The sequence below is a fragment of the Lithobates pipiens genome, unplaced genomic scaffold, assembly GCF_037356315.1.
Source record: "Lithobates pipiens isolate NorthernLeopardFrog02 unplaced genomic scaffold, aLitPip1_a1.2 Scaffold_8, whole genome shotgun sequence".
NCBI lineage: Eukaryota > Metazoa > Chordata > Amphibia > Anura > Ranidae > Lithobates > Lithobates pipiens.
In genome coordinates, this window is record NW_027507903.1 from 473,236,389 (window position 1) to 473,250,686 (window position 14,298).

Genomic DNA, 14,298 nt, shown 5'->3' on the forward strand with positions numbered 1-14,298 from the left:
GAGGAACTGAAATCAATTGAATGAAAGGGGAGAGCCAGGGAAAGTCAAGCTTGAGAGAAAAGTGCTAGATGATGCTGGATGTCAAGCCAAGAAATGGGACGGGCACTAACTGGCATGCTGCAGCTTCTAATGCACATTGTGAGAAGCTCACAGTGTGCAGTGAAATCAGAGTAAGCTATTTCAGTACAGGAGAGGAGCCTGTACAGCTGTGCAAGGCTGAAGGGAAGGCTGGAGTTTCAGACTTTCTGAAGTAGATTGAACTGGATTGAATTACCAAATAAATGTAATGTGGAGATCCCCCCTCCCCCCACCTGAACGCCTGACATTTACAAGGCAGTAATACAGAGATGATGGCGGATTGCGCTCATCCTACGCTGGACATTTTTGGCTCTGTTACTGCACTTTCTGACAAATGTTAAGATATCCATTGTCCTAATGAGGGTGTCTGTGCCCAAGAAAGGTCAGCCGAGCCCAAAGGCCACAAAGGTGGAGGCCGAGGAGGCAGAGGGAGTGGGTAGGTGGGGGTCGTCGCCTGTTCAGGGGAGCGCTCGCCATGTTCTACCTTGTGCCGCGAAGGTCAGACAAGTCATTTACTGCCTGGGATGGGGTTGCAGCAGAATCGCCCAGAATTAACCTTTAAAGGCCGACCGTGTACAAAGGGCAGCTGCTGACATCCTTCACTCCGCATCTGACTAATACCACGTCTGTGAATTCTGGACAGGAACAAATTGTAGTAAATACCCTCCCCCCCCCCCATTCCACAGACACAATGGGGGCACTAATCTGTCAATGAAGATTTTATTTTGTCAAATAGTTGATGAAAATCAGAACAATACCGATTGCGGAGAGCCGAGCAATCCAAACAGCAAAACAATGTCTAAAAACTGATATTAAAGTGTGTCTAATGCCTGAACATTTTTTGTTTTAGTTTTAGATTGTGGAAAGTTTGGAGCCCCTGTCATGTTTTTTGGTGTCTGTGTCCCCGCTGGAGGGATTCTGCCTCTCTATTTGTCCTGGTGTCACCAAGACAGGAAGTGATGGGAAATCCAACATGTTACTGTCTTTCCAGATCAACAAGTTAAAGGAAATCTTTAAATTTACACCTGTGCACGTAACGGTTTTTCCTCTACGGACTTATTCAAACTGGTGCAACATGAAAGTCGTGCCACTTTGCTCTGCGACTTCCGTCCAACTTCCATGCAACTTTAATGAACGGGATCTGATTTTTTATCTGACTTTGAGATGAGTGTGACTTGTCCTTTGACCAATGAAAACAATTCTTTTTGTTCTGGTATGGATGAAAAAACCTCACACCAAATTTATCAAGAAAAACTGGCATGGGAGTTCCACACCCCCCCCCCCCCCCCAATCAATACCAGGCCATTTGGGTCTGATATCTATCTTGAGGGGAAACCCATGCCAAAATAAAAAAAATAAAAAAACAGCGGGAAGTCCCCCCCAAGACCGTACCAGATCCTTAGATCTAGTATAGATTTTGAAGGGAAACCCCATGCCAAAATCCATACTAGACCCTTATCCGAGCATGCAGCCTGGCAGGTCAGGAAAGAGGGGGTGAGCCAGTGCCCCCCCCCTACTGAACCGTAAGAAGCCACATGTTCTCAACATGCGGGGGTGGGTGCCTTGGGGCGGGGGGGTTTAGTGTGGTCTTGTGGGGGACCCGACGCTGTTTTTTTAAATTTTATTTTGGCGTGGTGGGGTTTCCCCTTAAAATCCATACCAGACCAAAAGGATCTGGTATGGTCTTGAGGGGTTACCTGAACCGTACGAGGCCACATACTCTCAACATGGGGGAGTGGGTGCTTTGGGGCTAGGGGGCTCTAGTGTGGTCATGAGGGGGACCCCATGCCATTTTTGAAAAACTTTTGGCGTGGTGTTCCCCTTTAAGATCCATACCAGGCCCGAAGTGAAAAAGATTTTTACCAGTAAAGTGAGTTTATATAGTGAAATACAGTACTTAGAACTCCGTCTGACTGGTTAGATGTTGAATTTTAAAAGCAGTGAACTTCTATCAGCAAACCTGTGAGATGAGCAGGCATGGCGCTGCTTTTAAAATTCAACATATAACCAGTGAGACGGCGTTCTAAGTACTGTATTTCACTATATAAACTCAGTTTACTGTTAAAAATGAGTATAAAATGCAAAACTCCAGTGGGTGTAACAAGATGTCCACTTTCCCCTTCTCAGTGTATGCTTTCTGCAGAGAAGTGCAAGGTGTAGCAAGATGATGACGACGGAACGTCACTTCCGTTACACATTCTGACGGGTTGGTGAATCCGGCATTGCGCATTCAGTGGGAAGCCAAATGTGATGGGTCACCATATGTGACGAAACACCGGACCTCATGCAAGAGAAATTTCCCCTCACTTCCTGTTGTGTCTCTGGCACAGGAAGTGGAGGTGACACTCCCCAGTAGAGACAGCCTGACAGAAGTTTTTATCCATTCCCTACTCCATTCAAAACTAACAAGGAAAAGCATTAGAAGCAGTTTAATCATATTTTAAGGTAGACTAGTAAATGGACTCCATGTTTTCTACATCTGGAAATAGCTGATATAATGCTGTGATTTTGAGCACAAGACATTTCCCTCACACATTTGGTGCAGTCTGTGAGGCAGATATCACCATGCGGGGATGCCAATGAACGATCTAGAGGGTTAGTCAGACAAAGTGTTACATTTTGGTTCTAAGTGGAGTTTGATGATGTACTCCTCTGGCTCCTATTATCTCTTCCTGTCTTATTTTCCACCTATCTTCACTGGCTTCCATATTATACAATAAATGTACATATTATAAAAATTAAATATCATTACATTATGAATTATATTAAAACTATTATAAAATAACTAAAATATCCAACAGGAAGGGAGTTACAAGGTCTTTATTGACAAAAAATAAATAAAAAATTGCAAGAGACTACAGAAACTGTAAACGACAGCATCCATCAAACACTGAAATATCATGTCCCTTTAAATGCCCATTTACTGACACGCTCATGTTCCCTGTGTACTCTGCTATGAATTTCCCACTAATGTGCTGGTAATATGGGAACCAAGCGTACAGAGTACAATAAAATGTGCCCCCCTCCATGAAGGACTCCTTACCTGGTCCAGCCGGTTATAAAAGTCCACATTGGCAGCACAAAGGTATCTGCCCAGCAGGGTGGCATGGGTGGTAAAGATTGTGGCAACAGGAAGCTTCCGATTTCTACAAAGAATCAATCCAGCTCCGGCCTGCCACTCGTGGAAATGAGCAATAATGTTGGGGCTGTCCTGGAATTGATCCGTCAGCTGCAAAAATCACAAGCGATTATTCATACAGTGGCACCATATACCATCAGAGAATGTGGGAAATATATATAAACGGTCAGTAAAATAATTCTATGACTCTCTTTAAATTCTCCACCTTATAAAATTTTGACATCAAAAAATTTGCGCTAAAAATGGGGACAAGCAGAAATACTGGTGAAAGAGTGGTGACCCAGTGATGCCTTAAAGTGTCTGTTACCCCAACATTTCATATGCTGTACCATGTACTTGTATGAGAAAGTATCCTGTTAGCTTTCTATTGCTTCTTTTGTGTAAAAATCCTTGGTGATCCTGCCAGTCAGCCGGTTTTCCTATTTCAAACTGACCACGCCAGGGCATGGAAGCACATCTATTCCAGCATGGTCAGTTTTCTTCTTTGCATTCTTTGTGGTAGCACAGCCTGTCTGTACTCCAATGGTCAGACTTGTGCTGAACCCCCCCCCCCCCCCAGTCAATCACTGGGAGGATTAGTATACTGCTGTTTCTCTACCTCCTGCTGTCACACTCCCTGCAGTTTCTACCCCACCTCTCCAAGCCCCTTATACATACCTCCCAATTTTTTGAGATTGGGATGAGGGACACCTATTAGCAAAAGTATGTAGGTATACTAAAATTAATTTTTTGTTAAAAAAAATGTAAAAAGACCGAATTTTAAATTTATTTATTTTTTTGTTATATTTTGTTAGAAAATTTTAAAACAGGTAATTTTTCTTCTTCATTGATGTACGCTGATGAGGTGGCACTGATGGGTGGCAACGATGCGCATTGATGGGTGGCAATAATGGGCACTGTTCAGTTACACTGATAGGCAGCACTGCTAGATGGCACTGATTGGCACCACTGGTGGGCATTGATAGGTGGCACTTGTGAGCATTGATAGGTGGCACTCATGGGCATTAATAGGTGGCACTGGTGGGCACTGGCAGGTGGCAATGGCAGGTGGTACTGGCAGGGGGTACTAATGTACAAAGATGAGGTATAATTGCCCCTTCCTCTTCGGGACTGATGTCCGTTGCAGATGAGCCGGTGATCGGCTTTTTTTTCTCCTCACGCTGTCAGCGTGAGGAGAAAAAAAAAAAGATTACCGAGCTCTTGTTTACATCATGTGATCAGCTGTCTTTGCCTGGCAGCTGATCACATGGTAAGGAGCTGGGACCGGTCCCTTACTCGGATCGGAGATCACCCGAGTCTCAGTGACTCGGTGATCCCAGCCGCGTTTCGCTAGATAGAGGTAGCTGGTGGACTTGTATATAATGGGACTACTCACATTCCCCTTTGGGGGGGGGGGGGGGGGGTGCTAGGCTCTGAAACAGCCCTCCAGTAGGTATGGACCTCTCATCTTGTTTCTGAACTCTGGACTCTGTTATCTCTGATTTGCATTTCCACCTGGGAGGACGACCTGCACCTTGCATTTAATAATTTAGTAAACCTATGCAAAGAGACTTTGTGTGTGTACTGCTCCTTCATTTAAACTACATGGGGGCTTCTCCTGGAAACTGCCCTGGGCGTCATGGGTCTAGCAAGCATACCTCCCAACATTTAGAGATGGGAATGAGGGACAGTTATTGATGCTTTCTATGTTCTGTGGGAGACCAGATATAGCGAATGCAGGGTCCCGGGTTTAGAAACACTTTACGTGTTTGGATGAAAACATTGACAAATCATTGACCAGATGGGCTGCACTGCCAGGTTTCACCAGCAGGGGGCACAGCAGATGTAATGTTTTACAGAGCGCCTGAGAATAACGGGGGAGTAGCTGAGTAGGAAATATATACCTCCCAACATTTTAAGATGGGAATGAGGGACACCTACTAGTAAATGTATGTAGCCACAGGGCACGCCCCCTGCCACACCCCCTTAAAGGAGAATTAACCCAAAAAAGGTTAATTAATTCCACAAGTGCTTTTTTATCACTACTATTTCTTTATATTGACTTTTAAAATGTACAAATGCAGCAATTTAGAATTTGGATGAAAGGTTTAGCACCGGGAAACACTTTTTGAAAGAAAAAAGGGCATTTTATATACAACTATATAGATCAGACCAAAATGAGGGACAAATGAGTAGTAAAGAGGGACAGAGGGACATTGCTCCAACTCAGGGACAGTCCCTCCAAATCAGGGACAGTTGGGAGCTATGGAAATATATTTTGGGCAGACAGACTCTTGAATCAGATAATGGAATTGTTAGAATATAAATTGATGAATTTAAGTAGCAGTGTACCTCTTTCAAGAACCACGCCACCAGGGACCCAAATATTAAGGCATCATTGGCCTCACGGTCATGGAAGGGAATTCCTATATTGCATGCCTCCCAGAAATCCCCTTTCCAGCGGTCCAAATTCCAGGCAGCTGAACCGATATCAAACAGCACAGTGTACGGGCTCCCCTCTATGAGCCAGCGGCCGAAATACACCTGAGAAAGAGAGAGGGGAGGGATAGAGAGTGTGTGTGCAAGGTGTGCCACCATTCCATAATGTTATTGCATCAGAAATATATTAATGATAAATGAAATAGTATACTGTGTGATATGATATATAATAGTTACATACTAAAGTTCAAAAGAGACACATGTCCACAATAAAAGGCAAAACATAAAACTAAACAAGCTGCATCCCCAACACCTTAAACCTGTAATTGATCCATAGGAAGGCAGAAAAGCCCTTATAAAAAAAATGTGATCCAGAAAGGTAAAAAATCCTTCCTGAACCCCTAATGTCTATAAATATTACATGAATCAACAATCTACAATGCTATTTTTCATAATCAATAATAACCAGTTATATCTGAGCATTTAAAAACACACCCAGACCATTTTTTTTAAATAATGTACACAGCATTGGCTAGACCTTGCTAATGAGGCAATCTATTCCACATTTTTTACAGCCCTTACTGTAAAGAAGCCTTTCCATATGCAAGGATTAAACCTAATGCCTCTTGACGCAAATAGTACCCCCTTGTACCAAGGGATTCTGCCCTTCCAAATCCAGGCATTATCACTTTTCTCACTGCCCACACATGACTTCGTGTAGCTTGGCACCATAACAAGCAGATATTCCATACATATTAACAACAAACGTGTAACAAGCATGCAGACACTGGTAAAATAATCTCTCTAGATATATGAATTTTTAGTAATTCGTGCAATTCATTGCGTTCCAAATTCGTTTTTTGCCGAAATTCAACAAATTCGTTAATTCGGAAATATTCAAATTAACAAAAACCCGTTTAACAAACTTAACCGAAAAATGAAAATTTGGAAATCCAAAAATTTTAAAATTCCGAAAATTCGAAAATCCGAAAATAACAATGAAAATCTGAAAGTTCAAAAACCTAAAAGTTCAAAAATCCGAAATAATAACTAACTAACTAACTACCGTAATAAATAATGAATTAACTATTAAATTATAGGTATTGGAATTTCCTTTCAAATTTGACTGTTGGTGGACATAACAAATACGAATGGAATTCAACAAATGAATAATAATAAATAATAATAATTATAAAAAACTTTTCTATTATTATTAATTTGTTATGTACCATTCATTTAGATGCGGCATTTGTTATTTGGATAATTCAGGGCTACGGATAAATTCGTATTTGTTACGTTCATAAACAGCCAAATTTGAAAGGAAATTCCCATAGTTTTTATTAGGTAGTTTGTTATTATTTAGAATTTTCGGATATTGGAATTTTTGGATTTTGGAATTTTCGGATTTTGGAATTTGCAAATATTCGAATTTATGAATGTTCACTAACACAAAGCCCAGCCCCCCACAGTTAGTAACACGCCCCTAGGAACACTTAACCCCTACACTGCCACCCCCTGGTTAACCCCTTCACTGCCGGTGTCATTTACACAGGAATCAGTGCATTTGTATAGCACTGATTGCTGTATAGATGACAATGGTCCCAAAAATGTGTCAAAAATGTCCAATGTGTCCGCCATAATGTCGCAGCCACAATAAAAATCGCTGATCGCCGCCATTACTAGTAAAAAAATTTTTTTATAAAAATGCCATAAAACTATCCCTTATTTTGTAAACGCTATAACTTTTGCGCAAACCAATTAATAATTATTGTGATTTTTTTTTACCGAAAATATGCAGAAGAATACGTATCGGCCTAAATTGAGGAAAAATTATATATTTTTGGGGGATATTTATTATAACAAAAAGTAAAAAATAATGAGTTTTTTTCAAAATTGTTGCTCTATTTTTGTTTATAGCGCAAAAAATAAAAACCGAGGGGGTGATCAAATACCACCAAAAGAAAGCTCTATTTGTGAGGAAAAAAGGACGTCAATTTTGTTTGGGAACCACGTCGCACGATCGCGCAATTGTCAGTTAAAGGAATGCAATGCCGAATCGCAAAAAGTGGTCTGGTCTTAAGCCAGCAAAATGGTCCGGTCTGAAAGTGGTTAAAATCTGCTATGTGTTAACTGTATTCTAGTTTGGATCAAATCCTACTACCTTTCAAACCCATCCCGAAGGCCTCACTTCCATCCAAGCTCACCCCTAAGGCCTCATGCACACTGGACGTTTTTTAAAGTGGCTTTTCAGGGCGTATAGCTTTTTTTTTTTCTCCCTCTAAATGTCCCATGTTAGCCTATGTGGTTGATTTACTAAAGGCAAATAGACTGTGCACTTTTGCAAGTGCAGTTGCTCCATAGCTTAGTAAATAAGGGGGAGCTCTGCTGACTTCCATCATCCAATAATGTGCAAATATGCTGTTTTTTTTATTTGTTTTGTTTTTTTTCCTTGCATGTGATTGGATATTCTTTGTAAATGTAATCTTTGGCTCAATTAGTAAGCTTTGGAGCAACTGCACTTTGCAAAGTGCACAATCTATTTGCTGGCGGAGTCCGCTAAGCAGATCCAGCCCGTGTGAAAGGGGCCTAAAGCATAGGTTGCAACTTTTTTTACTTGTGTAACAAATAACAATGATTTGCAATGCATGTTCCTGAGGAATGCATTTGTATCAGAAACAGATTCTTGTTTTTGGGCATTTCACAATAGTGTTGCAATTTGTGCAACGTATAAATGACAGACCTTGGTGAAGGATTGTGGACATTGTGGGTAATTGGATCAGTGTCAAGAAGAAGACATAATAGGATTTCTTGACTTTTCATTGTATTTATCCTCTGAAAATAAAAACTCTCCAAGTGTTAAGAGGGACGTAATCCTTTGAGAGCGGATTAGCATTGTGGGAGATTTCACTACCTGGCAGCCTTGAGCCTGCAGTGCATCCATTGCTTTCCTGATGGCCGCCATGGGGGGGTCACAGAGCTCCACCTCCGTCTTGACGTTGTGATCGTAATATGGACCCATCATGAAGTAATTCTCCCCCCATTCGTCTGAAGTAATCTTGGCTTTAGACTGGATCACCGTGTAGATTCCTCCAACTATAGTGAGGCACAGAAAAGAGCAACATAGATCTATCGCAATGTAATCATATGTTTGTTTGCAAAAGAGTACTTGTCATCTCTAGAAAAAAAAGGCATAATATTCACAGCCTAACTGAGTTCCCTTCAAAATGTGCAGAAAACAGATACATCAAAAGGCGCGGTGCAGATAACTGGATCCTCAAAGGTTGATGTGATAAGGAGGCAGCGGGATGGCATGTGGAGGAGCCGATGCCCTCCATTTCTCCTCCTGCAGTCGCTAAATGTCTGCTGAAGCGAGAGGAGGGTTCAGCGGTGCATGGAGGGATTAGTTCCTCTACATGCCACCGCCCTCCTATCCAGGCATACAGGGGGGCGCATGGGCCCCCCTGGGGCAGGGAGCCGGGTTGCAATGGCGACCCCTGTATATACGCCCCTGAGACCTAGTGTCCCAATTGGAAGATTTCCCCTCTATTACTTTTCTGGGGACGACCAAAAATTTTTTTTTTTACTTTCACTTTCAATGATAATGGTAAACAGGACAAATAGATAGGATGAATCTATCCAAAACTAAAAAAAAAAATGTTGCCTTCAGTTATACTTTAAGCCGTGTGACTGGTATTTTCATCTCTCATTGGTTCTCCTTGCTGAAAATAATAATAATAAAAAGCCATATAATTGAGCCCATCATTATTAATATATGGCTGTCTCTACTGTGTCCAAGTGATAGGGACTCTTTGTATAACGTGCATTTAGACCAGAACATTTCTGGATAAATCTGCCATGTGATTTTTCTGGCGTTTAAACCCCCTGGGTGGTCTTACCACTGACCCAATCCAAAAATTGGAAATACTTTATGTACAGATCCACTACAGTTTTTGTATGTTCAACAGGAGAACTCTGCAGAGGTAACCAGTTAATGCAGTTATGTCATAGCTCCCAACTGTCCCTGATTTTGAGGGACTGTCCCTGATTTTGAAAAAAGTCCCTCTGTCCCTCATTCCTCCTCATTTTGGTCTGATCTATATAGTATAAAATGCACTATTTATCTTTCAGAAAGTGTTTCTCAGTCCTAAACCTTTCATCCAATTTCTAAATTGCTGCATTTGTAAATTTCAAAAGCCAATATAAAGGAATAGTAGTGGTAAAAAAAAAAAAAAAAGCACTTGTGGGTTTAACTAATCATTTTTTGGTATAACTCTCCTCTCTGCCAGGGGGTGTGTCCCATGACTACATATTTTTGCTATTAGGTGTCCCTCGTTCCCATCTCAAAAAGTTGGGAGGTATGGTTATGCACACATTTAAAAAAAATTAGATTTTTTTTTAATAAAAGCAGTGTACAGTAAGTCGCTGAATTTGACCTGGTATCAGCCTCTGGCAGTCCTTGTACATTAGTGATCAGACCAGGAGAGGGAGAAGTGGCACGTTGAACCAATCAGATGTACTGTATGTTAAATTATAGTGTAGCGCTATAAAAGAAAAGAAAAGTAACCTATTTATAACTACTTAGTGATATAACAATATTATATAAGTGTCAAACTTAAATAACATTCATAAATGATGCTTCTCAGAATACACCACACTTGCATAGAATCATGAAAAAATAAAGTGAAATGAAAAAGATCAAATAATGTGAAAAAATCCAAAAAAAAAAAGTCCAAAAAATGATATACAAGAAAAAGTCTCTTATTTAATTTAAATCCAATCCACACGTGAGAGGGAAAGAACCATCAACCTTCTTCTTATGAAGACCGCATGCAGACACCCTGTGGCATTTCCATCACCAAATAGGATGTAAGCTTACCAGATTGAATGGATCCAAACGAATATACATTCGAAGGATCACTCAGGCTTTGAACACTCTTATATAGAGCTATCCGACATAAAAGACTCTCCAGGGAATTTTCAATCAAGTACTCAAATGATGAGAAAATCTTCCGCTTTAAAATCCAACGCACATTGTAGAACTCATACGGAAAGAAAATGAGGGCCACAATAGTGTAAATCCGTTTAAAAAACTTTAATAAAATAAGTAATGAACTTACATGTATCCAATGAATTAAGCGATTATATCATATAAAAAACAGAGCTGCAGTAGGAGTCCCGACGCGTTTCGTCCTCAAAAGACGTCATCTGGGGTACTACTCCACTGCAGACCACTTACTTATATACTGGACATACCAATCTGGGCGAAAATTCAATCTGCCTGTGTCACCGCATGTTACTTCCGGTTTGACATGGCGTCCGGCGTGCGTTCCACACCTCGTTGCCGTGTTATCATATAAACGACCCCATAATCATATGTCCCGAAATATTGAGAATAAGACCTTCCATAATTAGTATCACAACTGACTTTAAGATCGCTCTATGACCCAGAAAAATAAGTATTTAAAGACCGCGACGCTATGTACTAAACGTCACTTCCGGGTCATGGGTAACAGTAAACTAATCAGCCAATCAGAGGGGCGACCCAAAGCCACTCAGACATCACTTCCGGTCTACGCTGATGTACTGTATGCACATGTGCTAGCCACACGCTGCACCTTCTTTATCCAATCACAGGCAGAGGGGTGGGGAGGTGACCAGGCTGTGCTGTATAACTGCAGCATAGAAAAGTCAGGTAACCAGCCACCTCCTTTGCTGTATAAATCCCAGAATGTATAAAAAGAATATAAATGCTTTGGCAAGTAAAACAGCATCCTTGTAAGTAGTTTTTCTGTGCATTTATTTGCTCAACACAAAAAACAACATTCTCACATCTCCTGCATTGTACACAGAGATCCCAGCTTCGTTTTTTTGCATTGTAAAATCAACACTGATTTTTATATTTTTTTGTATATTACAGCCTGGATGTATTTAAGCTCTGATTTTTTTTTTTTTTTTTTTTAACTGAGTGGTATCAATGATGCAATTATTTTTGTAATTATTATCACTGACAATGGCTGACCTGAGGTGAAAGGTCAGGGTCAGGATGAGGATTTAAGTTGAGATTTAGCACCTTACTTAATATTAGCTATTTGAGTGTGATAAATGTGTGCTGAAATATCGCCTCCAGTATCTGTGGCAGTGCAAAACACTTGAGCATAATAAAAATTCAGCCATGTGCAAATTATTTGGTGGTTAGCATTCATGTGACAAAAAATTTAACAAGGGTATTGTGCCATTAAAGGCAGCCAAGGTAATGTTTTCTTTTTTTTCACAAGAAGAGCCAAGGTAATGTTTAGAGGTGGAAAAACATGTCTCATTGTTAGCTTCTGAACTCTGTGTCTTTAAACTGAGAAAAAAAAAACATTCCCCTCTGGGTGATCTGTGTACATTACAAGGATTATAACAACCTTTGTTGCAGATTCCTACCTTTTATTACTCAGAAAAAATCACTGTCTGTTCCTCTGTGCGGGTCTAACCGGAGTGGCTTCATAATTATCAGTCAGCTGTGCAGCTGCAGAGCACTAATGAAGAAAGCTGCTGGGCCTGCACCCTTTAGATGTGTTCCTATTGGGAGTATCTCACCAAAAAATTAATTTTTGTTGCAGAGGATGCCTGAAATCTGACTTGTATCTAAGGCAGACTTCTGGGAAAATTGGTGAGCCAATCACACAAGCAGGAAATTATGTTTGCGTGGAGTGGTCAGTACACACTCTGTACATAACAACTCCAGGTAGCCATATTGCATTGCATTTTCAGAAAATTACAGCGGCTGCAGATTGAAAGGGAAAGGTCATTTTTAATAACATTCAATTACAATATGACTTGTGTCGCAATTGTATATGCTATATGATTTATTTTTATTTTTTATTTTATTCCCACAAAAGTGGAGTTACCCTTTAAACACTTAAATACAGGGCACTCATACCCCCTTCCTGCCCAGACCATTTTTCAGGTTTCAGTGCTCTCACACTTTAAATGACAATGCTACACTGTACCCAAACACAATTTTTATAATTTTTTTCACACACATGGAACTTTCTTTTGGTGGTATTTAATCACCACTGTTTTTTTTTATATTTTTTGCTATATATAAGAGCAAAAAGTTTGAAAAAAAACAAAACCCTTTTTTTAGTTTCTATTATAAAAGTTTCCAAATAAGCAATTGTGTTTATAAATTTGGGCCATAATTTAAACTGCTGCATATCTTTGGCAAAAATAGCCCAAATCAGTGTATAGTATTTGGTCTTTGTGAAGGTCTACAAGCTATGGTGCCGATCATTGAAAATTGACCACGCCTGATTACACCTGATGGCCTATCTCATTTCTTAAGGCCTTGAAATGTCACAACTGTACAAATACCCCCAAATTACAGCTTTTTGGAAAGTAGACAGTCCTAGGTATTTAGTAAGAGGCATGGTGAGTTTTTTGAAGATGTAATTTTTCCCACAATTTTTAGGAAAATTAAGAATTTTTTTTTTACACAAAATTGTCATAATAACAAGTTATTTCTTACACACAGCATATGCATACTGGCAATGACACCCCAATATGCAGTCTGCTATTTGTCCGGAGTATGGTGATACCACATGTGTGAGACTTTTATACAGCCTGGCTACATACAGAGGCACAACATCCAAGTAGTACTTCCAGGCATTCTGGGGATATAAATTACACATATAATTTTCTGACTACCTATCACAATTTTAAAGGCCTTGGAGCAATAGGACAATGGAAACATCCACAAAATTACCCCATTTTGGAAAGTAAACACCCCAACGTATATTCTATGAGGCACAATGAGTCTTTTGAGCATATCATTTTTTTTCCACACGTTTTTGAAAAATGTGCAAAGAAAATGAAAACATATTTTTATTTTACACAAAGTTGTCAATCTCTAACATATTTCTAACACATAGCATGTACATAGCAAAAATGACCACCTAAAATACATTCTGCTACTCATCCTGAGTTTGGCCATACCACATTTGTAAGACTTTTACACAGCTTGGCCACATACAGAGGCCCAACATGCAAGTAGCACTATCAATCGTTGTAGGATCATACATTTCACATCTAATTGCCTGACTACCTATCATATCTGTGAAGGTCCTGGAGCACCAGGACAATGTAAAACATCCACAAAATTACCCCATGAGACAGGTACTCTGGCACTCTTATGGGCTGCAGATAAGTACTCGGTTTCTCTGATGGGCTGGAGACAGGTACTCAGGTGGGCTGGAGACAGGTACTCGGGTACTCTGATGGAGTGGAGACAAGTACTCAGGTACTCTGATGGAGTGGAGACAAGTACTCGGGTACTCTGATGAGCTATGGACAGGTACGCGGGTACTCTGACGGGCTGCAGATAGGTACTCTGATGGGTTGCAGATAGGTACTCTGATGGACTGGTGACAAGTGTTAGGGTACTCTGATGGGCTTGAGACAGGTACTCAGGTATTCTGATGGGCTGCAGATATGTACTATGTACCTGGGTACTCCAATGGGCTGCAGATAAGTACTCTGGGCTGCAGATGTGTACTCAGGTACTCTGGGCTGGAGACATTTTGGGGGAAATCTGGGTACTGTGTTTTGCACTGTAATTGGTAACTTGCTGTTACCAGATCTCCTCCTCACACTGGATCAGTGTGTGAGGAAGAGACCCA

General features: G+C 40.6%; 1 protein-coding gene across 1 annotated transcript in view; it reads right to left on the bottom strand.

Annotated features, from left to right (window-relative positions):
- GYS2 (glycogen synthase 2) overlaps window positions 1-14,298 on the bottom strand; it is a 94,704-nt gene that overhangs the window by 73,884 nt on the left and 6,522 nt on the right. The window contains exons 2-4 of the mRNA XM_077468688.1: window positions 8,547-8,728; window positions 5,549-5,740; window positions 3,122-3,307 (exon numbers count right to left, since the gene is read on the bottom strand). Coding sequence (XP_077324814.1) covers window positions 3,122-3,307; window positions 5,549-5,740; window positions 8,547-8,728 — 560 coding nt within the window. The remainder of the gene's footprint in view (window positions 1-3,121; window positions 3,308-5,548; window positions 5,741-8,546; window positions 8,729-14,298) is intronic.